A 23717-nucleotide genomic window follows, 5' to 3' on the forward strand; every position below is an offset into this window, starting at 1 on the left:
GAAATGGAAGCCTTTAAAAACAAGAAGTCATAATCCTACTGAATTCTCCTCTAGACAGATCACACTGGGAACACTGGGTTCCCTTCTGGTCCCTGCATTTGGGAAAGGACAACAATATGCTGAGGTGCTGTTCAAGGATCATGTGAGGGCAGTGGGCATGTTTGGCCTACAGAAGATTTAGGATGGGCAGGACCGACTTTCAGGAACCACATGGGCAGAACAGTGGAGAATGAGATGAGAAGGAAGTGCACGCTTTACTTGACCCAAGAGAACAAATCTGGGATCCATTGGGTAGAAATTACAAAATGTCATCCCATTTTAAGGGGGAATCCTGATTAAATTTATCTAATAGAGGATTTTTTGTTGTGAGATATAATCTTTCCCCCGTATTTTAGATGGTTAAGGAGAAATTGAATGTTCTAAGCTCCTTAAGGGGAAAAATGCCTATGAAATGTATGTAAGTGAAATCTCTTGCTTTGAGAGGTGCTGTTTCCTTCCATTTCAGATAGTTAATTAAGAAGTGGATGTTTTTAGCTCACTGAGGGTGGGGCTATTTCACCTCTTTTATATTCCCAGTCTTAGCATAGCTCCTTGCACATAGTAGGTACTTAATAAATGCAGAGAAATTGGTTTTCTGGGAGAGAAGAAATTTTCAGATGGTATTAGAAATCTCTTCCAACTGTGACATTCTGTGCTTCTATCTTTCTTTTCTAGACTGAAAAGGTTAATTGTGGCAGGGAGCTCCTGTTCTATCAGTGGAGCCGCAAAGATTGGGAGCATTTTATTAAGTTTAAAAGGAATTGATCTGGAGGCGATCATTTCTCCGGGCAGCTTAAGTGGATTTCTCATCTCGTCTCCCTTCGATATCTGTCTTTCCAGGGACCACCCCCAAGTTTCAGATTGGATTGCTTTCAGATGAAGTAGAATTCCTTAGGGACGGATTGTAATGGATGTCAAGTGCAAGGCTTTCCCTTCATTCCCTTGGCCCCAGAGCGGGGTGTCTGTCTCCCTAATTAGCTCCCTTCCTGCCTCACTGGCCAGTGCACGTCCCACTCTATCACACAACCATCTTGTGGCTTGTTGGGCCTGGTCTTCCGTCCCCAGGGAGCTCGGGCCAAGTGGCACTTCGGCATGTTACACAGGTAGCTGGCCGACATTCAGGAAATGAGACGAGCAGGCTGGGTGGCTGGGAGGGCTTGCCCCAGGCCCAGGGCTGGATTTAGAAGCTTGGAAGGTGTCCCCAGAGTGGAGGAGCCCTCCGGAGTGGGTGCCTGTGCTCAGTGGGGAAGATGAATTTGGACAAAGGATGGCTGATGACAGTAGTCAACTAGAGCTCCCAGTCACTGACATTCACCTCACCTGTGGCCATAATGCTCCTGGCCAGTGCACTGGATCCATTCCGAGCATGCACTCTGGGCACTTCTAGGTAGGTTCTAGGCACTAGGGGAGGCTTTGGTGTGATACACTACTCACAGTCTCCTGAAGGACCCTCAGTGGGAATCAAATATATGAGAAGAGAGGCAGCTGGGAGCTGGCAGAAGCAGAAAGCCTGGTACAAGCCCCAGTTTTGTTCCTTATGGCTTCAGACTTGCCACTTGCAGTCTGGACCTCATTTTCCTGTCTAGTCAAAGGCTTGAACTCTATTGGTGGTTTTTAGTCTGTTGATATTTTCTTCCCTAGCCCATTTTACAGATGAGGAAACTGAGGCAGAGTTAAATGAGTTGTTCCTGCTGTCTGAGGCAAGATTTGAACTCATGAAGATGGGTTTTCCTGGCTTCAGGCCATGCACTCTGTGCATTAGGAAAGCTTTTTCTGAATAGAGAAACAAAACAGAAAATCAAAGAATCCCAGGAACTACAAAAACCACAAAGAGCTAAAGGAAGAAGAAAGAAATTTCATTTGTAGGTAGAAAACTTGGGTTCAAATCCTCATTCAATTATTTATTCTCTTTCGATATTTGGACAGACAGAATCAAATTCCCTAGTTGAAAAGACCAGACAAGAGATGAGCTCTCGGCTCTTCTAGCCCCACATATTATGATTCTATACCTTTGCCTGTATAAAAATAACCTGCAAGAAAACAAGGAATTTCCCAATTTAGGTCCAACAGAAGTCCCAAGGGTGCATTGTGGGAAAAGATACTTAGGTCTAGCATCACTCACAGATTTCATCCCAAACCTTTGATTTGAGTACTTCTTCTGGTCTAGCTTCCCTTCTATCATTTCTCTTGTCTCTGTCACTCATTCATTTGTCCAAATGCTGGATTTACCTCTATTTCCTACTGAATTTGCATAGAAAAAATGACTTCTTTTCAGCAGTCTCTAAATGAAATGGGGATTTCCTTCCATTATTTAAAACCAGTGACTGAGAAGGGCAGCAGAAGTTACATCAGACTGTCAGTGTTAGGACGCAGGAAGATTAAGAAGCTTATGATGTATTTCCTAAGTTTATGACACTTAATCTTGGTCTTCTCACTGAGAAGTAACATAGCATAAGGGAAGGAACACTGCAGAACATGGCTTTAATATTTGGATTTGGATTCCACCCATTTGCTCCACCACTTCACTAACTGAGTCACTCTATGAGCTTCATTTTACTCATCTGTAAAATGGAGATAAAACTTTGCCTTTCTACCTCAGAGGATTGTTGTTGGGGGAGAGGAGTGTCTATTTGTACATATATATATATATATATATATATATATATATATATAAAATATATATAATGCAGAGATAAATTGTTGTATTTATTTTTGTGAAGCCATTTGCACAATATATAAATATATAATATTATTGCCTAAAACTTCTTTTCTTTACCCAGAATCATTCCACTTGTGCCCACATCCTCTCGTAAATGAATGAAAGCCATCTCTCTGTTGTTTCACTGTACTAATCAAACCACCCATGACTTTCTGGCAAAGTTTAAAGCTTTCCATGTCTCTACTTTTTTTTTTAACCCAAGAAAAAGATCCCCTATGTCCTCTACCCCTAGCCTGGATATTGACTGATGCAAATCTCTCTTTTTTGTTTTGGAACAGGTGTTAACTCTTTCCAAGTCTACATGGCGTATAAAGATCTGTACCAGATGTCTGACAGTCAGGTACTCATCCCCTATCTGTACAGGCTCTCCAGAGCCAAATGGGAAACTTTCAGCTTGAGCATTTATTTACACCTTGGAAAATCAACATTATGGAGCAGGACTTGATTTATTGCTTTGTTGATTGATTAGACTTCAGAAAGCAATGAGTAAATACTGATAATTCAAAGTAAACTTAAATGGATATCATGAATTTTCAGATGACTGATATTAAGCATTTACCAGCACCTCCCTAGTCATACACATTTGACTTCTGAATATATTTCTTATTCCAGAGGAAATTGACTGTGATTAACTGTTCTACCCTCTCTTTCCTTTCATTAGGAGGTTAAAATGGGAAGGAGCAACACTAATGCTCAGTGTCTTGTTTTTCTGCTTGTGATCACAGAAAATAGCTCTCAGTCTCTTTTTTTTTTTATTACCAGTAGACATTATTTGTACAACAAGATAATTTTCATTTTTGTGGTTCCCAGTCACATACTGACTTCATCAATTAACAGTATTAAGTGTCTGCCATCTACCATGCCTTGTGTTAGGAGCTGAAAAGAATGGGTGGTTGTAGTGAGTGGGAGGGATACAGAGCAGAGCTGGGGAGCCCGGCAGGCCCCGGTTAAGTTGCTGATTCAGAGGCAACTGGATCAGACTCTTCCCTGGCTCACAGATATATAGATCTCTGATGCTCTCCCGGCTTGCCGGGTGTCTGAACTGCCAGGACTGAGTACAGTGGTTCCAAGGAAGTGTAAGGGCATAGGATTAGCACCCTCCCTGTCCAGGGTTTTAACCAAGAAGCTGGTTGCTTTTGGCCATCAGTCACCCAAGAGCTGACCTTAAAGTCAGTCGTGTTTAAGTGCTTTGCACAGTGTGGTAAGGTGGGGTTCAATTTGCCTTGGCTTCAGCTTCCTGATTTTGTGAGGATCAGATGATATACTTAAGGAAAGCACTATGCAAACCTTAAAAAGCTACCTTAATGTCAGCTGGTTTCAGAACTGTTTCAGTAAATCTGCCTAGAACTCCACTTTCTCATAGTATATTCAGCTTAGAACAAAGGAATCAGATATGGAGAAACAGTACAATTAAGAGCATATTCCTGAAGGAATCGAAGGAGAAAAGTCACTTTTTGTTGCAAATCATTTCTAAACAACGCTACATTGACTGGATGATTTTGGCTTGGACTCATTCTTGCTTCTTCCTTCTGCAGCTCTATGAAGCGTTCACATTCCTGAAAGGGCTTGGAGCCGTCATCTTAGTCCATGCTGAAAATGGAGATTTGATAGCGCAGGTAAGTAAGGAATGGGCCTGCTTCCTCATCCCCACTGAAAAAGTCGGGCTACCTAATATGCGCCAGAAACCGGCCCGGAAGAAGATGAAATCCAGAAAGTTCTCCTCCTCATTTGGCTCGTATTAATGGGGGAGGAGATAAAAGTAATGAGACAGGTTCCCAAATTAGTATATACAGGGAATAAGATACAAGTTCCTATCCTAGCACTATCATCCATCACGTGGTTGTGTTCTTTCCCCTGAGTATCTACTTCCCTGTCTGTAAAAAAGGGAATTACAGAGTGGATTGTAGGGTTTAATCTAAACTTCCGGGGCTGAAGTGCAATGAATCCAAGGAAGGGAGGGCAAGGACATAGTAGTTACCATCCTTTCCTGGCCAGGGTTTTGTCCAAGAAGTCCTTTGAATCCTGTTTCAGGATAAGTAGTGGATAATGTGGTTTTAAGCATTTTTTAAAAAGATTTTTTTTCATTGGTATTGCTTTTCATTGTTTATAATTTCCAAGGAAATACTGCTCCTCTCTAAATATAATCATTTTTCCAACTCCTTTATCATAAATTAGAAGCCCAAGGCCCACGGAGATTATTTTACCCATTTCCCCTTTTTAAAGTATTAATAGCTTGTTTAATTATCACGTGAAAGAAGTTTTCATTCAATACTTTTTCCTTCTAATTTGGTAGTGATTTTGAACTTTTGGATAACAAAGTCCTGTTTATGCACCGGTAACAGCTTTAGAAATGATGCCCATTTGTTTCCTGTTTATTCTAGTTAATTTCTGTCTTGGTGATGTCACTCGGTGCTTATAACCCAACTTCCCACTTTCTTGGGAAAAATCATCATATTGGCTTAAACAACTGAGGAATCTTTATGACTCAGATCTTTTTTGTTAATTTATATGAAGTCGTGTTTTTCAAAATCTTTCCTACATTGTCCCCTTTGCATTGAATATTAAAGATGTGTCAGTTAAGTATGAAGAGGCTTGAAGGGCCCTTCCCAGGCTTTCCTTACCTCCTCATCCTCTGTTAATACTTAAGATACAATTGTCTCCAAAAGGGATTTTCCTTCTCCTTTTTGTTTCTTATACTCATCATGAACATGATTGTGTGAGTCTTCATCCTTTTCAGTTGTATGGGATCAAAAGAATTAGGGTTCAAATCCTCTCCCTATTGTTTATTACAGGATTTCCTTGGAACAAATGTCAACTTCTGCAGGCCTTAGTTTCTTAATTTAGAATAAAGGATGACAACATTGGTTTTGTATTTCATCATGTATCTAGAAGGAACAAGGAACATCTACCAAGGGATACTTGGGTGTCTTGCTTTTTAGGACATGATGTTTCTTATTTCCTTTGCACAAATGATAAAAAGAATATGCATATGCATATGTATGTGTTATACACTTGTGTTATATATGTGTTATATACACCTGTAGATGGATGTATAGACATGTGCATGTATGCATACATACATATAAGCAGACAAACACAAACTCCACCAACTCCTTAGATTCACTTCCTTATTTTCTGGTTTCATGTGTAACAATATCCGTATGAGTAGGATTACATTTCTCTAATAGTATGTCGCATCAGTTAATGAAATAGCCCATAATGTAGTAAAAATGAAAGAATAATATAGCAGGACATTAATTTGTCCCAAGTTCATCTCCATCTGAACACCATTATGGAATGAGAACAAAACAATAACCACAATAATTACAAAATAACAACAAGGAAAGTAGTAGCAATAGTAGTAATAGTAGCAGCAGCAATGGCAGCAGTAGTAATAATAATATAATAGCAGCAGCAGTGTAATAGCAGTAGTGGTATGAGTAGTAATAGTAGTAGCCGCAATAGCAGCAGTAGTAATAATAATAGTAATAGCAGCAGCAGTAGTAATAGTAGCAGTGGTATGAGTAATAATAGCAGCAGCAGCAGCTGCAATAGGAATAGTAGTAGTAGTTTCTTGAAAGCAAGTGGCAGGACAACTGAAAGAAAATAGCATTAAATTTGTGCAGTTCAGCCTCATGAGAAGCTTGAGAAGAGATTTCTTTTCTTTTGTCTTCCAGGAACAAAAACGAATCTTAGAAATGGGGATTACAGGTCCCGAAGGACATGCTCTGAGCAGACCTGAAGAGGTAATGAAATGTTGTTTCCCTCCCATTGGAAATGGATATTTTTCCTCTCACGTACACCCGAGACAGTCTCTCAGCCTGCTTTTCTCTACTGGCATTTGTGATAAGAGCTGGTTGGCAAAACTGGTGAGCTGGCGGAGCCCATCTTCTGCTAGACCTCCCCGGGCCTCTGCCAGTACTCGGAAGCCTTCTGCTGCCCATAGCTTCCCAGCTTGCCCGCCCCTTAAAACAGACACGGTTGGCACAGTATTTCTATGCTCTTAATAATAACAATCCTCAATCAAGTACCTTTTGAGTACAGAGCTCGGCAGGTGGAGAGACACAAAGTTTAGACAATAACTGCAGCTCTTCTGGAGTTTAGAATCTACAGGGAGGGTGTGATATAAACCGGTACCTAAAAGATGCAGCTTAGATTCAAGTGTGCCAAGCATTTATTAAGTGTCTGCTCTGTGCAGAACCAGCGTGCGAGCTGATGAGAAAAGTTTGGTCTCCTTTCTGCCCTGAGTCCAGAGTATGATAACCCAGAGACAGCTAAGATAGAACTGATCAGTCAATTGCTCAGTAGGTATATTAATAGATAATGTGTATATACATGCACATACATACATTGCATGCTAAGAAGCATAAAGCAAAGTAACAGATGAAGCCCAAAAGACAGGACCATGGCCACTTGGAGGAGAGCGCCCCTCCTTTTCAGCAGGAGACCTTCCATTTCCTGGGTCCCATTCCCTCGCAGGCCCGCTCTCCTTGGGGACGACAGGTGACAATGCAAACTCCTGTGGCTTAGCAGAGAAGCCGCCCAGGCCAGGAGTCCGAGAGGCCGAGCTGAGTTTTTGCCCTGTCACGGAGCCTGTGTGACAAAAGGAAAGTCACGTCTTATTCCCTTCCTCTCTTTGAGAACCTTTTCTTCTGTCTTTCCTTGTAGCTAGAAGCAGAAGCTGCTTTCCGAGCCATCACCATAGCCAGCCGAATCAACTGCCCGGTCTACATCACCAAGGTGATGAGCAAGAGTGCTGCAGACATAATTACCCTGGCCAGGAAGAAAGGTGCTGGTTTCCCTTCCTCTCCTTCTCCCCCCCCCATGACATTTGGGTGACTGGTCAAAGCCAAGTATCACTGGAGAATGGACAGTGGGCAGGATTGCTTAGTTTTTAAAGGGATCACTTTTCCATATTCAATCAACTGCTAATTGGGAAATGAGGTTTTCTTAAGAAATTATTATCCATTGCACAGGGGACTCGATGACTCCTCACTATCTGTGGCAGAGAAAATCCTGAGATTTAGGGAACAAATACAGCAGTTCCCCCAAAGCCCAGCTGTGGCCTCTTTTTAGCCTTCCAAGTGCTGTCTTTCTTGGCCTTCATTAGTAGTTACTGGGAAAAGGTGTGACATTGGATAAGAACTCGTTTGTAAGATTTGTCTGGTGGTTGGTTCAATGGGTAGGTGGATGGGAGGGAGGGAGGGAGGAAAAGAAAAATAATGAAATTTACAGGTTAACCATCATATATTTAAAAGGAATAGTAAGTTACATGATAGATTTGTAGTTTCACGTGCAATCATCTTTATATATTATTATGAAGATACTTATTTTGTTCCATAATTGGAAATAAAGTTTAAAAAGATTTGCTGAGGATCTTGAAGTTAATAAATATGAGGCTGTCCCTCAGACTGTTGGAGGTCCTGACTATAGTAAAAACAAAAATTTTGTTTTGTGGGCCTTTAAATAAAGAAATTTCATAGCCCTGGGGGAGGGGGATAATCGTTCTCAGCTGCTGCATCTGGCCCACGGACATAGTTTGAGGACCCCTGCTATATACTAAGTCATCAGAACCCAGGTTCTGTGACTCCAAGTCCAGAGTTCTTTCCACTGCCATTCCGTCTATACTTCCATACTGAATTAGATATGGACGGTCTCTGGGACTCCCAAGGATAATGACTGGCTGACCAGTCACTCTGCCCAGCAACTCTTGGTTTGTTATTTACATATACACTCTACAGTAGTAGATCACAGGAGATGGCTGGGAGGATGTACAAAGTTAAAATACACACACACACACACACACACACACAGCCACACATATATTTCTTGATCTATTTTAACCCATCCCATTCTTTCTCACCCAAGGTCCTTTAGTTTTTGGAGAACCAATTGCTGCAAGTCTAGGGACAGATGGGACCCACTATTGGAGCAAAAACTGGGCCAAGGCAGCAGCCTTTGTGACATCGCCACCGCTGAGCCCAGATCCCACAACTCCCGATTACTTGAACTCTCTCTTAGCCTGGTAAGCACACTGAGTAACAAATGTGCAAAACTGGACTGGGGGCATGATGGGGGGAGGTTACAATAAAAGACACTTAGATCACCCTCACTTTCCTTTTCTCTATCCATCTCTTTCATCCTTTCTTTTCCTTTCCTTTTCTTCCTCCTTTCTTTCCTTTCTTTCCCCTTCCCTTCATTCCTCTCTTCTCCTCCTTTTGGGTCCTTCCCCATGAATATTTTTATTGATCTTCTACTCCTAAAATAGGATCACTTGGCAATGAAATGTGCACATATGTCTCTGTATAGCACAGGTTCTGGATCTTTGGTTCCTTGATATAGGGAATTGCTGCAGAAAGCTGGGAGGGTCTGGAAGAGGGGGCACACACCCTGTGCCTGTCTGGGGCCCTTGGGCCCCGCCGGGGATCAGGACTCAGCATGGAGTAGGGAAGTCCTGGGAGCCAGGCTCCTAAAGGAGTGAGGAACGTTGGTGGCCACTCACCCTCCAGTCACCTGCCATCTTAAGGCTTTCTCCAACCTCATTGTGTATACAATATTACCAGAAATGGGAAGTCTTGGGTAAGTCTCTGCATCCAAGTGACTCGTGTTCAGGAGGAAGGGTGCCCGTCTGGACGCTAAGTCCCTGTTTTTGCCTCATGACCAAGGAAGGGGTCAGGAGAGTGATCACTGACAAATTGTTAAGTTTTCAAAGGGTAGCAGTAAATTGGTTATTGATTGTGTGCAGTGCCCCCTCGTGGTCTCTCTGTGGAAGGACACTTGGGGATGAGAGGAGCCCATTGAGAGAATCCATGTATAATCCTCAAAGCTCAGTTTACCCAATGATTTGAAGCCCCTTTACCATCAGAACTCAAGCTTTGGGGAGTAGAATAGAGAGTGAGGGAATCTGGCTTCAGATTCTAGCTTTGACATCCCTCTGACCATGGGCTCGTCCCCTGCCCTCCTTTTTCTTTAAATACCGTCTCTTTCTCCCTCTAAGTCCTAGGAGCTAGGGCACTGAGCAAGTCAAGTTTCTCTCCTTCTGCCATGCCCAGAAACAGATAGACACAGGCAGGAAATCACAGAGCAGCAAGCCAAGCTAATCTCGAAATGCAGTTGGAGCAGTTTGCTTCAACAAGAAGCTGAAAATTGTGTGCATGTGGTTAAAAGAGTTATGCAACATTTATATGTTATAAACCTTCACTGGCCCAGATGGAAACCCATTCTCCTTGTTCTTTAGCGTCGACAAACCATGTGCCCTACTACACAAACATGAATAATTCCTAAGTAAGACAACTCTCAGTAACATTCAGTGACCAGGATGTTATGCTGGGTGAAGGTGTACTAGCAACTTAAAAAACTATATTGAATACAACATATATCCAATATGTTTACTGAATTTACATGTGTTTGATAAATACATATTTATATATACATATATGGAAGACACTCTACAGTAGCAGATCACAGGAGTATATACAAATTCAGAGTATATATATATGTGTATATATGTGTGTGTGTGTGTTTCTACATACATATACAAATTAGCATGTGTGTATTTGTTCAGTTTGTTGGTCACTCCATTCCCAATCCTCCAACATTTCAGTTATTATAGCATCAGATTTAAATACAGAAGTAGCAGTTTTTAGGATAAGAACCTGAAGCCCAGATGGGTGGGTGTGCCTGCCGAGGATCACAAAGCCATGAAGTTTCTAAAGAGAGAGGTGGATAAAGATCTTCCTGACTCCTGATCCAGCTGCTCGATCTAATCTCCTCCAAGGATGACAGCTCCCTAAAGAGCAAAGACCCTGTAAAGTACTTACATATGATCTGGATCATAAAATTGTGCCTTTTTCTCCTTCTCAGTGGGGATCTTCAGGTGACAGGAAGTGGCCATTGTCCATACAGCACTGCCCAGAAGGCTGTTGGCAAGGACAATTTCACCCTCATTCCTGAAGGAGTGAATGGGATTGAGGAGAGAATGACGGTTGTCTGGGACAAGGCTGTTGTGAGTAATTCCCAAGTTTCTTATTTACGAGCACACCATAGGTCACTTCATTTGGCCAAGATTAAGATGTTCTGTGGGGTTTACTTGGGGCCACATCTCTTCAAGAATTTCCATTAACATGGTTTCACCAGGAATGGATAACTTAAAATCCTTAATCAAGCTGTAATATCCTAGAAGTAATAAAGCTGGAGTCTAATCCTTTCAAGGCCAAAGGCCATTAACTGACTCTTTAAAAACATCTCTTTAGATGAAACAATCTTATGGGGGCAATCACTTAGGTCCGAATAAATGGAATGACACTAAGACTGTTAATATTTCTGGAGTCCCCACTGTCAGCTTGGCCCTTATTGGCTTTCTGATGCATAATTCACAAGAGGGATTGAACAGTGTGAGGATTCACTGGGTTTTGGTGGGGTTGTTACACTGCGTTGAGCACTTCCCTGTGATTAGATAACAGTATAACAGGAGCTTGGACACACTACCCTGAGCTTTATGGTGTTGTAGTGGGTTTGGTTATAAAATATGAGTGGCATTCTCATAAACTTGACTTAGAGGAGCCAGACCAAGCAATGGTTTGGTCGAAGGTAGCGGGAAGCATTATTTGGCCAGTGTGTCAAAATGTAAAAGATGTGACATAGGTTGCCATTTGGGGGGGTTGGGTTTCGACCTCTAGATACCTAATACAATTGAGATGGAGACTGGCCTTGTAGTTTCATTGGTACAGGGAACTCCCAGGGAGAAAAGTCATTTACCATTGCACGGCCACCTTCCTTTGTTGCTTAAAGTTGCCCACAGTTTTGGGAAGTTACCTGACTTGTCCAGGGTAACAGCCAGTAGGGAATCTGAACCCGGGTTTCCCAGACTCCAATTCTCTTCATTTACACTTAGCTTCTTCTCATCTAATATACTATACACTCATGTAATATCATTCATGTGACACTTTAAAGTTTTTATAATTTTCCATAATTTCATTGAATCCTCAAAGTAGCTCTCTAGAGGATGTAAAAGAGCCTTATTCTCATTAAACAGATTTCATCTATGAGAGGTCAAACTAAAGCTTCTCTATGAATGCTCTTTCTAGTCTGGCCCCTGGAATAGCAGATATTTTATTTCCTTTCCTATTCCTCAGCTGCTGTCGTTACCAGAGCAATGAGAGTCAGTCTAGATAGAAAGTCCAGAGATCCTGGGGTCAGTTCTAAATTCTATTGCATACCAGCTGGTTTTTCCCTTAGCAAGTCACTTAATGGAGCAGCTCAGGAGTTTTCTAAGACAACAGCCAGTGCAGTAGGGAAGAACGTTTTCACTGGGTGCTTCCTGTTTTATGGATGAAATCCCAAGTCTAGTTTAAAAAAAATTTTAAAGTTGCTATAATCCTGACCTATAATTTCTTCATAAGAAACCTCCTGGGTATTGAATCTCCTTCTACAAGTATAAATCAACAACTAGCCTATAGCTTAGAGACTGAAGCCACATTGCTCTGAGGTGTTTGAAAGGAACTGCCAGTGGTCAAGGCTCATGAGGTACATCGTGACATTTGAAACAACTGAAGCCATTGTAGAATGGGCCAATTCCATCTCCCCACATGCTCTTAGGTAATGGGGCAGAGCAGCAGTATATCATAAATGCAGTGGAAGCTTCTTTGTGAGACCTTCTCGTCACAGATCCAGACCTATCTCTTAGCGCCCCAGGACATGAAGGGTAGTACCAAGTGCTTTCAGAAGGTACCAGGTTTTGGAAGACAACACAAAGTCAAGCTCTCTGCTACTTGCCTCCTTGCTGTTTGTACCTGAGGGAAAATTGTAATCAAACCCATCTTATGTATTCTTGCCCTTCCCATGACTCTGATATTCATCTGAGCTTTATTCTTTTTCTGAAAGGAGTTCAAATCACCAAAAGAGAAAAAAAACAAAGTATTTTACCAGGAAATATTATTGACACTGGTAACAATCTTCCTCCTCAGTAAATTCTATTATACCATGAATTATATGTATTATGGTGATTTACTGTTCAAAGGCTGATTTAGCTTTCACTTCTTAGAGGTGCCTTCCAAAGGGGTTATGCTGTTGTTCTCTTTTATAGCAACAATGCCAGCACGTTGCTTTTAAATAATTAATTAAATCCTTGGAGAAACAAGATGGCACCTCCAATGAAGGCGATTTGTGCTACATGAGGGAGAGTGTTTTGAGCTTATATATTTATGGATCTTACTCATTTCATCCCCCAAATAAGCCTAAGTGGTGGGAAGTACAGGTATTATTATCTATATCTTACAAGCCATCAACCACCATTTAATAAGTGCCTAAAGTATACCAGACATTATGTTAAGTGCTGGGGATACAAAAAGAAGCAAAAGGCAGGTCTTGCCTTTAAGGCGTTGACAGTCTCATACAGGCACTGAAGCTCAGAAAGCAGCTTTGCTAACCTTGAGTCACATGACTTGTCATTATCTGAGATAGCAGTGTATGCATTATTACCATCATTTTATGCAGGAGAAAACTGAAGGGCAAAGAAGGGCCAAAGCCTTGCCTTAGGACACATGGCTAGAAAGTAGCAGAGAATCAAATCCACAACCTTTGATTTCAGACCCAGAGTTCAAAATCCTCTGGTTACTGGTTCAGTCCAAATCCTTGTTTTGATTCAAGAGTCATTGGTATGTGCATGGCCCAGGGTCAGCAATCTCCATTTTTGGCAAAAATGTCACTAAAGGCAAATTCTCTTTAGGCCACGGGCAAAATGGATGAGAACCAGTTTGTGGCCGTCACCAGCACCAATGCAGCTAAAATATTTAACCTGTATCCACGGAAGGGCAGAATTGCTGTGGGCTCCGATGCTGACGTGGTTATCTGGGATCCTGACAAAGTGAAAACTATCACTGCTAAGAGTCACAAGTCGGTAAGTTTGCTCCTTCATTGCTCTTTCTGCTTCAGAACAACTGGGAATATTTACAACAAAAATAAAAATCTCCCGCTGAAAATAATTTGTCAAACATTAAGGTCAGATGGCCAGCAAGTCAAGAAAGAGCAAAATTTCTCCTCCTATTTATAACATATTTATAATATGTCAGCATATTATAAATGCTGACATTTCATTAGCAGTTTAAGGTTTACAAAGAGTCTTCCTTTGGATAAATCTGTGGTAATTGTAGGGCAAGGGTTAAAGTCCCTATCTTATTCCCTATCTTATAAATGAAGATATTGATGTCCATAGAAATTAAGATCCAATGTTATGTAGTTATTAGGTGTCAAAAGCAGGATTAGAATCTCTTCTTTTGTACTTGAAACCCAATGCTTTGTGGACATGCTGCCTCTCCATCGTGGACATGATTTTAAACTGCTTTAAGTTTCATACTGATTACTCCTGGACTGGTAGAACCAATGCATTTCTACATGTATCAACTCAATTGTGTCTTTATTTTGAAGGGCCTCAGTTATAGAAAACTAGGAAGGAGTTGGAAGCTGGCTGTCAAATTGAAGTGTTCTGATTCTTTTGCCTCCAACCCTGAACTTACTGACCTTTCAAAGGAGGGGGAATCGAGTTCTGTGTTTTATTAGGTCAATAAGCAAAAGAGTAATCTCCATTTTTCTCTCATTTGTTGGTAGTATTGATCCTTACTATCAAAGGACACATTCCCTTGGTTGTGATCAGGACTTCATGTTCAGAAAATAAATGATTTCATTAGCCTGACCCCCCCCCCAACTAATGGAGCCACAATCTTCACATGTCTTAATATTATGAGCTTTTGTGGCCAATATTTATAGATGGGAATATAAAAGAATTTGGCTGATGATCAAGCCAAATCATTAACAGATGAGTGTTTGTTTACAAGAAGAAGAACCTCAAAATAAATACTAGAGCACCACTTGGTCAACTCATTTTCCTTTGGGTTTCCTCCCTTATTTGCATTGTTTTGAATCAATGATGTTTTCTGTTCGCATACAAAATGAAACATTGCCAATGCAAATGTTTGAAATATGCTTGAAATAGAGAAGTAGCAAACCTTCCTCTGATAACTACCTTTCTGTAGTATGGAGGTGACTTTAGGTTTGGGGAGTTCTACTTTGGAAGCTTCTACAAAGCTGGAAAACTTCTAGTGATGGACCAAGGTTATCCTGTTAAGGACTTGTCTGGATATGTACAGGTGGGCTCACCAGAGGCTTGACAAGCAGGTGACTTTTTCTGGTCACCGCAGCTCATGAAAACTTGTTTCCTAAGGCACAGATGGGTTCTGTTTCTCTGAAGCAAGTCCTATATTGAAGGGATCATGAATGTTCTGGAGTCTAGAGGCATTTCATTCAGTATCTTTCAAGGACCTGGAAAAGGAGGATTTTTGAATGAGAGTTTTAAAAAATAAAGAGGAACATTTATAAGCAGGAAAATTTTGCAAGTAAGGGACAGACAAGGGATAATGCTATCGTTAATGTTGAAAACCAACAAGCCCAGGCCAAGTGATTTTTAGATCAACTCCGGGAGGCTGTTAAAAGTCTAATATTAATTTTTTTTAATATTTAGGCTGTTGAATACAACATCTTTGAAGGAATGGAATGCCATGGATCCCCACTGGTGGTCATTAGCCAAGGGAAGATTGTGTTTGAAGATGGAAATCTACATGTAAATAAGGGTATGGGCCGCTTCATACCTCGCAAGCCTTTCCCTGAATACCTCTACCAGCGTGTCAAAATAAGGAATAAGGTATGTATACAAGGAGTCTTTGGGTTAAAAGTTTGGGTCTCCTCACTGTATACTGAGTGAATCCCAGAATTCTTCCATTGGAGTGAAGATCAATGGATTAGAAATAGATATTTCAGGAGACATTTGGGTTAGTGAGAAGGCATTAGGCTTGATTCCTTCCAGTTTTATTAAATTCTTTCTTCTAAAAAGAGATGGAAATTCATTTGGATATTAAATCACCTAGCAAGATTGTGATGATTTGAAGATTAAAAAAAGATATGATTTTTTATCTCAAAGAACTTAAAAGTTGTTAGAGAATATATGATACAAATGAGTAAGTATAGTAGGTACAATATGATAGCAATAAAAGAGAGTTCCAAAGAAAGTGCTAAAGAAGGACATCATAGAATCATAGATTTAGAACTATAAGGGACCTCATATGCCATGAAGTCCAGTTACTTCATTGTATGGATGAAAAAGCTATAAGGGAAGTCGTTGGGTCCTAGCTATGGCACTAGAAGGGGTCTTAGAAGTTATCATGTAGATGAGAAGACTCAGGCCTGTGGGAAGCAAAGGAGAAAGTCAAGGTTACACAAGCAGTGGACATCAGAAGTGAAACATGAGCCCATTTCTTTTCAGATTTTGTGATTTTCCCAATACCATTCAAGCTGCATCATATCAGTCAAGGGTACGTGAGTGGTGGGTGGGGCAGAGGAATGGGGGTAATAGGGGAGAAATGAAAGGATATGGAAAGAAAGAAAAGAAGGATTTCAGCTGGTATATTCAAAGTGGGGTGATTTGCACTTTATTTAAAGGGCTTGGGTGTCTAAAGAAAATTTTTCCCCATTAGTATCTTTAGTATATGTACATTATATGTGTGTGTATATATATATATACATATATACATATATGTATATAAATATGCATGTATGTATAGATAGATATAAACACACACATACACACACACACACACACACATATATATATATATATAATTTACATGGGAGAGTTTCTATTCTTATTTAAACCCCTCTTTGAACTCTGTAAACTCTAAATTAAATTCATATCCTAGAATAAGAGAATCCCAGAGATGGATGGAAACTCTGAATCTAAAACTTAGCAGACATGTTATCTACAACAGCCATGAGCTAAGCAGCCATTCAATCTCCATTTGAAGACTGATGGAACCACTGTTTCCTGGCAGCCACTTCCTTTTTGGATGGTTTTAAATGTTAAGGTGTATTTTTTTTTTACATTGAACCAACAATAGGTTTACTTAATCAGTGCTTAACAGAATGGTTTTTAGTACTTGCTTATTGATGGATCAATTTGTCTTCCTTCTACTTGATGATGTCTGTTAAAACAACTCTAATCCCTTTTCTCCATATAAGTCCCTCAAAGATTTAAAGACAACAATGATTTCTGTCCCTCCTGCTCTTCCCCCAAAGCAGTCCACTCAGTTCCTTCACTGGATCCTCACTTGACATGGCTTCCAGGACTCATTATTTTGTCTCTTTCTTTGTGATCATTTTTTGTTCCATCTTTCCCCGAGCTTGGTCAACTGGTTCCCCAGCATTTTTTGTTATAAGGTATTTCCTTATTTATTCATTCAAAATACTTATTGGGCATCTGCTGTGCAAACATTTCTGTGCTGGGTGCCGGAAACAAGTACAAAAAATAATGAGGGTTTCTGTTCCCAAGAATATATGCATCTGACGTCAAATGATATTATTGTTATAATATCATATATATTGTGCATAATATAACAATATAGAAGTGAATTTGAAACATTGTCAAGTGTGATAGAAACAAAGGGAGAATGCACACAAAGTATTACAGGAATCGCTTTCAAATAGGGAGAATTAGGAAGGTTTCCTGGAGGAAAACGAAACCTAAGCTGGGCCTTGAAAGTAGGAAAGAATTGCAGCCTGCAGAGATGAGGAGGGAATGGTCTCTTGGCATCAGGAATGAGCTATGTGAACGAGCACGGCAATGGAGGACCGGCAACTCTGGCTATTCCATTTGGACTGGAGTGTAAAGCTATCGAAGTAGAGGAACATGAAATAAGCCTGGAAAGTGACAATGCAAGCTAAACTGTGTAGGGCATTGAATGGTGGTAGAATATAAACTAAGGAGTTTGTGTCTTAGACTCATTATATCATATATAATTTCATATATCATGTGTTATATTTTCTTATGTATTATGTTTATTATATTAACATGTACATATCTATATCTCTATGTTTTCATCTATCTTTGTATATTAAAACTTCAAGGGATCATAGATATTCAATAACTTCATTTTACCGATGAACAAACTGTAGCCCAAGGAATAGCTATGATTTGAGTGAGCTCAAACAAGTTGTAGTCAGTAGGAAAGATGGTATTTGAGCCCAGGTTCTCTGGAACTTAAGACTCTGGATCAGGGAAGTAAAGTTGGCAGATCAGTAACATGATGACTGCATTGACAGTTGTGGAAAGGGGAGAGAGCGAGAGCCCACAGACAGAAAGACCAATTAGGAGGCTCTTAATATAGTCTAGGTGAAAAGTGAAGAGGAGTCAAGGCTTCCTTTTGTTATCAGTGTCAGTAGAGAGAAAGGAGGAGGTGGGAGAGATATTTAGAATTGACAAATCCCACAATTTCTTGAATGTGCAGGGTGAGGGAAAGGAAAGGTAAAAGTCCAGGTATGAAATGGAGATTCACTGGGACACTTAATCCCAGTGATTAATCACATTTTTGTTGCTTGGTCTAGGTCGGTGCATTGCAAGGAGTTTCAAGAGGAATGTATGATGGGCCAGTCTATGATGTTCCAGCTACACCAAAATATGCAACTCCCGCTCCCTCCGCCAAATCCTCTCCTTCCAAACACCAGCCTCCTCCAATCAGAAACCTCCATCAGTCCAATTTCAGTTTATCAGGTAAGGAATGAGACAATAGCCTCACCTTAGGGACTTCCAACAGAGTCAGCCAACCGTGTCCTAAGAGTAACTTTCATTCTGATTTAGAACAAGATAGAGGTCATGGAGCAGGGAGGGACATTTATCTATAGATGGAAAAGAATAGAAAGGGATTCAGACCATGTCCCCAAACATATGTAGAATAGATAAAGAGATTGATGAACAGATTTTTTTATTGTAGCTTTTTATTGACAGAACTCATGCCTCAGTAATTTTTGCAACATTGTCCCTTGCACACACTTCTGTCCCAACTTTTGCCTTCCCTCCCTCTACCCCCTCCCCTAGATGGCAGGCAGTCTCCTACATGTTAAACACGTTAAAGTATATCCTAGATACATTATAAGTGTGCAGATCCGTATAGTTCTCTTGTTGCACGAGAAAAATTGGATTCAGAAGGTAAAAATAACCCAGGAAGAAAAATAAAAATGCAAGTAGTCCACATTTGTTTCCCAGTGTTCCTTCTCTGGGTGTAGCTGATTCTGTCTATCATTGATCAATTGGAACTGAATTAGATGTTCTCTTTGTCGAAGATAGCCACTTCTGATGGATAGATGTTTAACAAATAATTTTTGAGAGGCAACTGGGGTTGAGTGATTTGCCTAGAGTCACACAGTAAGTGTGTGAATCCAGATTTGAATTCAGGTGCTCCTGATCCAAAGCCAGGGCTCTATTCGATGGTTCTACCTGGCTGCCCCCACCAAAGATATCACACAGGTTTTCTGAGGAACTATAAGACACTGATGATTGCTGAGCCCACCCTTCTTTTGGCAATTGGTGAGAGTGTGTCCTCCGCTGACATTTTCCTGAGTAGACAGGCCCCAGGATTTGCTCCTCCCCTGGAAGCCAGCTTTCTGCTGAGACTACACGTTAATTCGGACTGGTCTCCAGAAGAAAGGCCCACCATATGTTACTCAAGGCCTCCATGAGTCGGTTGGACCTCCAATGACTTGCAGGCCATTGAGAGACAGGAGATCGAGGAACACTCCCAGCTTTGACCAAGCTCATGTAACTTTCCTGTAGAAAGGTCCAAGTTTGGCAGGTTTTATTTAAAGAGCCTGCTAGCCTATGAAATGCCTATTTTACTAGGAACCCGGATCAGTCCTCCCATTTAAAATACAGATTTTAGGAAGTTCACTGGAATGTCTGGAAGATATAGGGAAGCAAAACTAGCAAGAAGTAATCTGAGTGGAGTCCAGAGTGAATGAGCTATGATTTAGAAAGAGTTCTTTGTGCCAGCAATGGGATTTAAGATCTAGTTTTCCATACAGCCTCTCCCCAACCACTTTCCTTACAATAGTGCTGTCATGTGGGAAGTACATGCACTACTCATAATATTACAAGTAAGGCAACTGAGCCTTGAGATGCGAAAGGACCATCCCCTTGTTATGAAACAAGGATGCACCAACAATCAGATCGGATCTGCTAGCACTGATTCCCGATTTCTTTCCGCCATAACCCAGACTCCAATATGCTTAGGTCAAACAGACTTCCCTTCTGCCTCCAACCTTGGGGCCCAGAAGCTGACTGGCTCGATCTTTCTCTTCCAGGGGCCCAGATAGACGACAACAACCCTCGCCGCACCGGCCATCGCATCGTGGCACCTCCCGGGGGCCGCTCCAACATCACCAGCCTCGGCTGAGCCCTGACGATGAACGGGTGACCTAGAGTGAAGGATTGCAGGAACCGCATCCTTTCCCTTTTCTGTCAGTGTTATTGCAATCCAGTTTTATTGGTACTAATGGGAAAAAAGAATGGTGTTTCTGGGATTGGTTCCCTCCTCCCCTTTTCTTTTCGGTATAGGAAGAAGTGATACTAGTGTGGTGTATTTGCTTGGAACTACTTGCCTCCTCAACATTGTGTCTCCATCCCATAGTCACTCAAAGCATGGCGCACCCGCTGCTCTGTCAGCGGGTCCAGGTTTTAGCTTTGTCCTTGAATCTGAATGACGACGGTTCCTCCACACCCTGTAGTTGTACTAGGATAGTGAATGCATGTTCCTGAATTATTTATGCCAGTCTGTGAGTGAGTCCCCTAGAACACATTGCCAATGATTGACCTAGATACAACACCATGACTAAATGCCCTCACTTGACACATTGGAAACTCTTCAAAGGAAGAATCCCCTCCCTCCCAACACACACACACACACACACACACACACTGCTCAAGTTTTAAGCCAGAAAGCAGTTCCTACTGATACAATACAGTTAGGTTGCTTCAAGAGTATATCCTATTGACACGGCCCAACAAGGTTGCTCCAAGAACTGAGGTTGTTCACCAAGGCAGTTCAGGGGCAGCTCCTGTCAATACTGTTGATCCATGGTACTGTTAACATTGCCAATAAGATCACTCCCCTTTTCTCAGTTAGGAAGAGGTATCCATGTCTTGTATCAGAAAATCTGGTCTCTGTCACAACTGTACCTCCCCATACTGTCCATTCTAGTCTGTTTTCATTGTGTCAGCTTTTGAGTTCAGGCGGAGCCAAGGGTTGTACAAGAAATGGCTGCTCCCCAACATACCATTCAGGGCTCTGTCCCCTGAGGCAGTGGCACTCTGGGTTCGCATGGGTTTTGGGGTACCTACGAGATGGCTGAAGTGGCAGTCTGATTTTTAAAGTTTTGTACAAAGTTTTCTTTTGAAATCACACACATTTTTACTTACCGATGCTGTCCCAGAATGACTTGTTGTGGCTCTTATTTCTGAATTCAAAGCTTGTGAAATAAACAAAATTAACTGATCTGTGAACTGGACTGTGGGGTTTTTCTTCTTCTCTTTAAGTGGATGCTTCATGACCATACTCTCCCAACCTTGAACCCCTCAGCAGGATAACTCTGTGGCCCTGGTGTGCATTTGCTTTTAAAGGGAAGAAGCAAACACAAATACTGAAACTGGAGCTGTCCAACATCAAACTTCTGTCATTAAGCTATTGAAGGATGTCTAGAATAGGTAAGTGGTACACTGGGTTGAGCATCGGGCTTGGAATCATCAGATCATAAATTCAAATCCAGCCTCAGACACTTTGTCACTGTGTGATCCTGGCTAAGTTACTTCATTCTATTTGCCTTAATTTCCTCATCTGCAAAATGAGATAGAGAAGGAAATGGCCAATCACTTCAGCATAGAAACCCCAAGTGGGATCAAGAGAGTGAACACATCTGGAAATGACTGAAGCAAAGGATGCATAGAATAAATGGGCAAGGAAATAAGCATGTCTAGAATACTGCTCTGTGCCCGGCCCTGTACCGCGCATTTGATTTTTTACAAATATCTGTAGAGAAGTTAGGTTCACCATGGAATTCCCAAGTTTTTCCCTTATCATAATGAAGACAAAACATGTCTCTAAAAGCACTTATAATGATGACCATAATATTTATAACCTATTTAATGTTCAGAGTTCTTTTTTAGGAAGTGGGCAAACTGTCCAATGAACACAGACAAATACAATAATATTTTATTTTTCTACTTAATTTCTACTTAATGTTAGAAGGACCAACACAGGTGCTAGAGTTTGGACTCATAGTAACTGCAGGAGCTTAACAGCTTCTTAAAATAAAAGCATCCATACTGTCTTGCTTCATGGGACTTTTCTATTGTCTCATGGCAGTTCACATTTATGTAATAATTATGAAGTGCTTTTCACACAATGACCCTTGATATAGGGAATATAGGGGTTCTTATTTCTAATGTATATGTAAGAAAACCAGGACAGCTAGGTGGTGCAGTGAGCACCTGCTTTAGCATCAGTTGAACCTGAGTTAAAATCTGGTCTCAGACATTTACAAGCTAGGTGACCTTGGACAAGTCATTTAAGCCGATTGCCTCCCCAGAACAAACACTCCCCTAAAAAGAAACCCCAAAACAAATACATATGAGAAAATCAGAGAGCTGACTTGTGAAAGATCACACAGTTGCCAAGTGATAGAGATGTCACTCAAACCCTTGATTCCAGATTCAAAGCTCTTTCCCTGGTACCACTAGCCCTCTCCTTAAATAGGCTGTGAGTGTTTATAAAATGTCCTAAGCATTCTGATCTTCCTATTAAGCAGGAGCAGGAAAAGATTTATATGGGAAAGTAGATCACTGAAAGCACTCAATTCTGGTTCTCAGCTACTCGGCTACGTTCTGGATAGAATTACAGGGTAATATGAAAATGTCACCACAGAATATCCAATATTTGAGTTGGCAGGAACTTTAGAATATAAAACATGGAATGTCAGAGCTAGATGAGCATAGACATCACAAATACAACATTTAGATATACAAAGAACACATAAAACACACAAACATAACATGCATATATATGTATATATCAATAAATTTCTATTATTTATCATGTTTTTTTAATCTACATTAAATTTCAAAAAAATAGTAACAGAATCATCAGGTTTGTTATCTTCTGATTTTTTTGTTCTGTATTTTTAATGTTTTATTAACACTTCCCATTTTGTCCCATTCCCACACACAAACTCACAGCTCTTCCAAAGAGAAGTTCTCCCTTACATAAATCAACACATCCTCTATGTCTGAAAATGTCCCAGGCTATCATTCCATCACCTCTCTGCCAAGAAATGGTGCGTGCAGTTAGGAGAAACATTTCCTAGAAATAAGAAGGCTGGCAGCAAAGGCCTGAACAATTGATAGTTTTCCAATAGCTTTATGACTGTTATCCAATATCTTACATTTGATAATAAAATGATGGGAGCATACAGCCAAAAAATGCAGATATTTACTTACTTAAAACAAAAACCACTTCATGCATTCTCTTGACCATAGTCTCCTCACTCTCCCACCATATCCACTCCATTATTCAGCCCAGACCCTACCTTTCTCCTTTATAGTATTGCTCATAAGAACATAAGCACTTCGAAGAAAGGGATTGTTTTATTTGCTTTTTATAATTACACCTACTACATAGCATAGTTCCTGGCACATAATGAATACTGAATAAATGGTCTATTTATTTCTGTCTACCTACCTACTTGTCTATCAATATGTATATATTACAAATTTATATAAAAGTAGAACTTGACTGAAAGAGAACTTTTTAGAAATGAAATGATAAAAGACAACTACAAAAACAAATCTTATATTAACTTTTACAAAAATAGAATTCAGATGATGAGATAAAGATGACATCGTATTTAGTTTTAGAGTCAATATGTTGAGTAAAGGAGTGATGTGGTCAGAACCGTGCTTTAGGAAAACCACTTTGACTGCTGTGCACAGAAGGACTCACAGCAGGAAAAGACCTGAGAGTGCAATGAGGGGGGCCTTGGCAAAAGTCAGGGTAAGAAGGGGGGAGGACCTAAATGATGGTGGGACCGAGCA

At 40.7% G+C, this 23717-nt stretch overlaps 1 protein-coding gene across 2 annotated transcripts in view; it reads left to right on the plus strand.

The window, feature by feature from the left end:
• CRMP1 (collapsin response mediator protein 1) overlaps positions 1 to 21135 on the plus strand; it is a 73676-nt gene extending 52541 nt beyond the window's left edge. For both annotated transcript variants that reach the window (XM_031944240.1, XM_031944241.1), the window contains exons 5-14: positions 3037 to 3098; positions 4294 to 4374; positions 6436 to 6504; positions 7427 to 7547; positions 8627 to 8783; positions 10622 to 10763; positions 13485 to 13655; positions 15273 to 15452; positions 18185 to 18350; positions 19937 to 21135. In XM_031944240.1, coding sequence (XP_031800100.1) covers positions 3037 to 3098; positions 4294 to 4374; positions 6436 to 6504; positions 7427 to 7547; positions 8627 to 8783; positions 10622 to 10763; positions 13485 to 13655; positions 15273 to 15452; positions 18185 to 18350; positions 19937 to 20028 — 1241 coding nt within the window. In that variant the 3' untranslated portion in view covers positions 20029 to 21135. The remainder of the gene's footprint in view (positions 1 to 3036; positions 3099 to 4293; positions 4375 to 6435; positions 6505 to 7426; positions 7548 to 8626; positions 8784 to 10621; positions 10764 to 13484; positions 13656 to 15272; positions 15453 to 18184; positions 18351 to 19936) is intronic.
• Positions 21136 to 23717: the final 2582 nt, after the last annotated feature.

This window comes from Sarcophilus harrisii, chromosome 6, assembly GCF_902635505.1.
Source record: "Sarcophilus harrisii chromosome 6, mSarHar1.11, whole genome shotgun sequence".
NCBI classification, from domain to species: domain Eukaryota; kingdom Metazoa; phylum Chordata; class Mammalia; order Dasyuromorphia; family Dasyuridae; genus Sarcophilus; species Sarcophilus harrisii.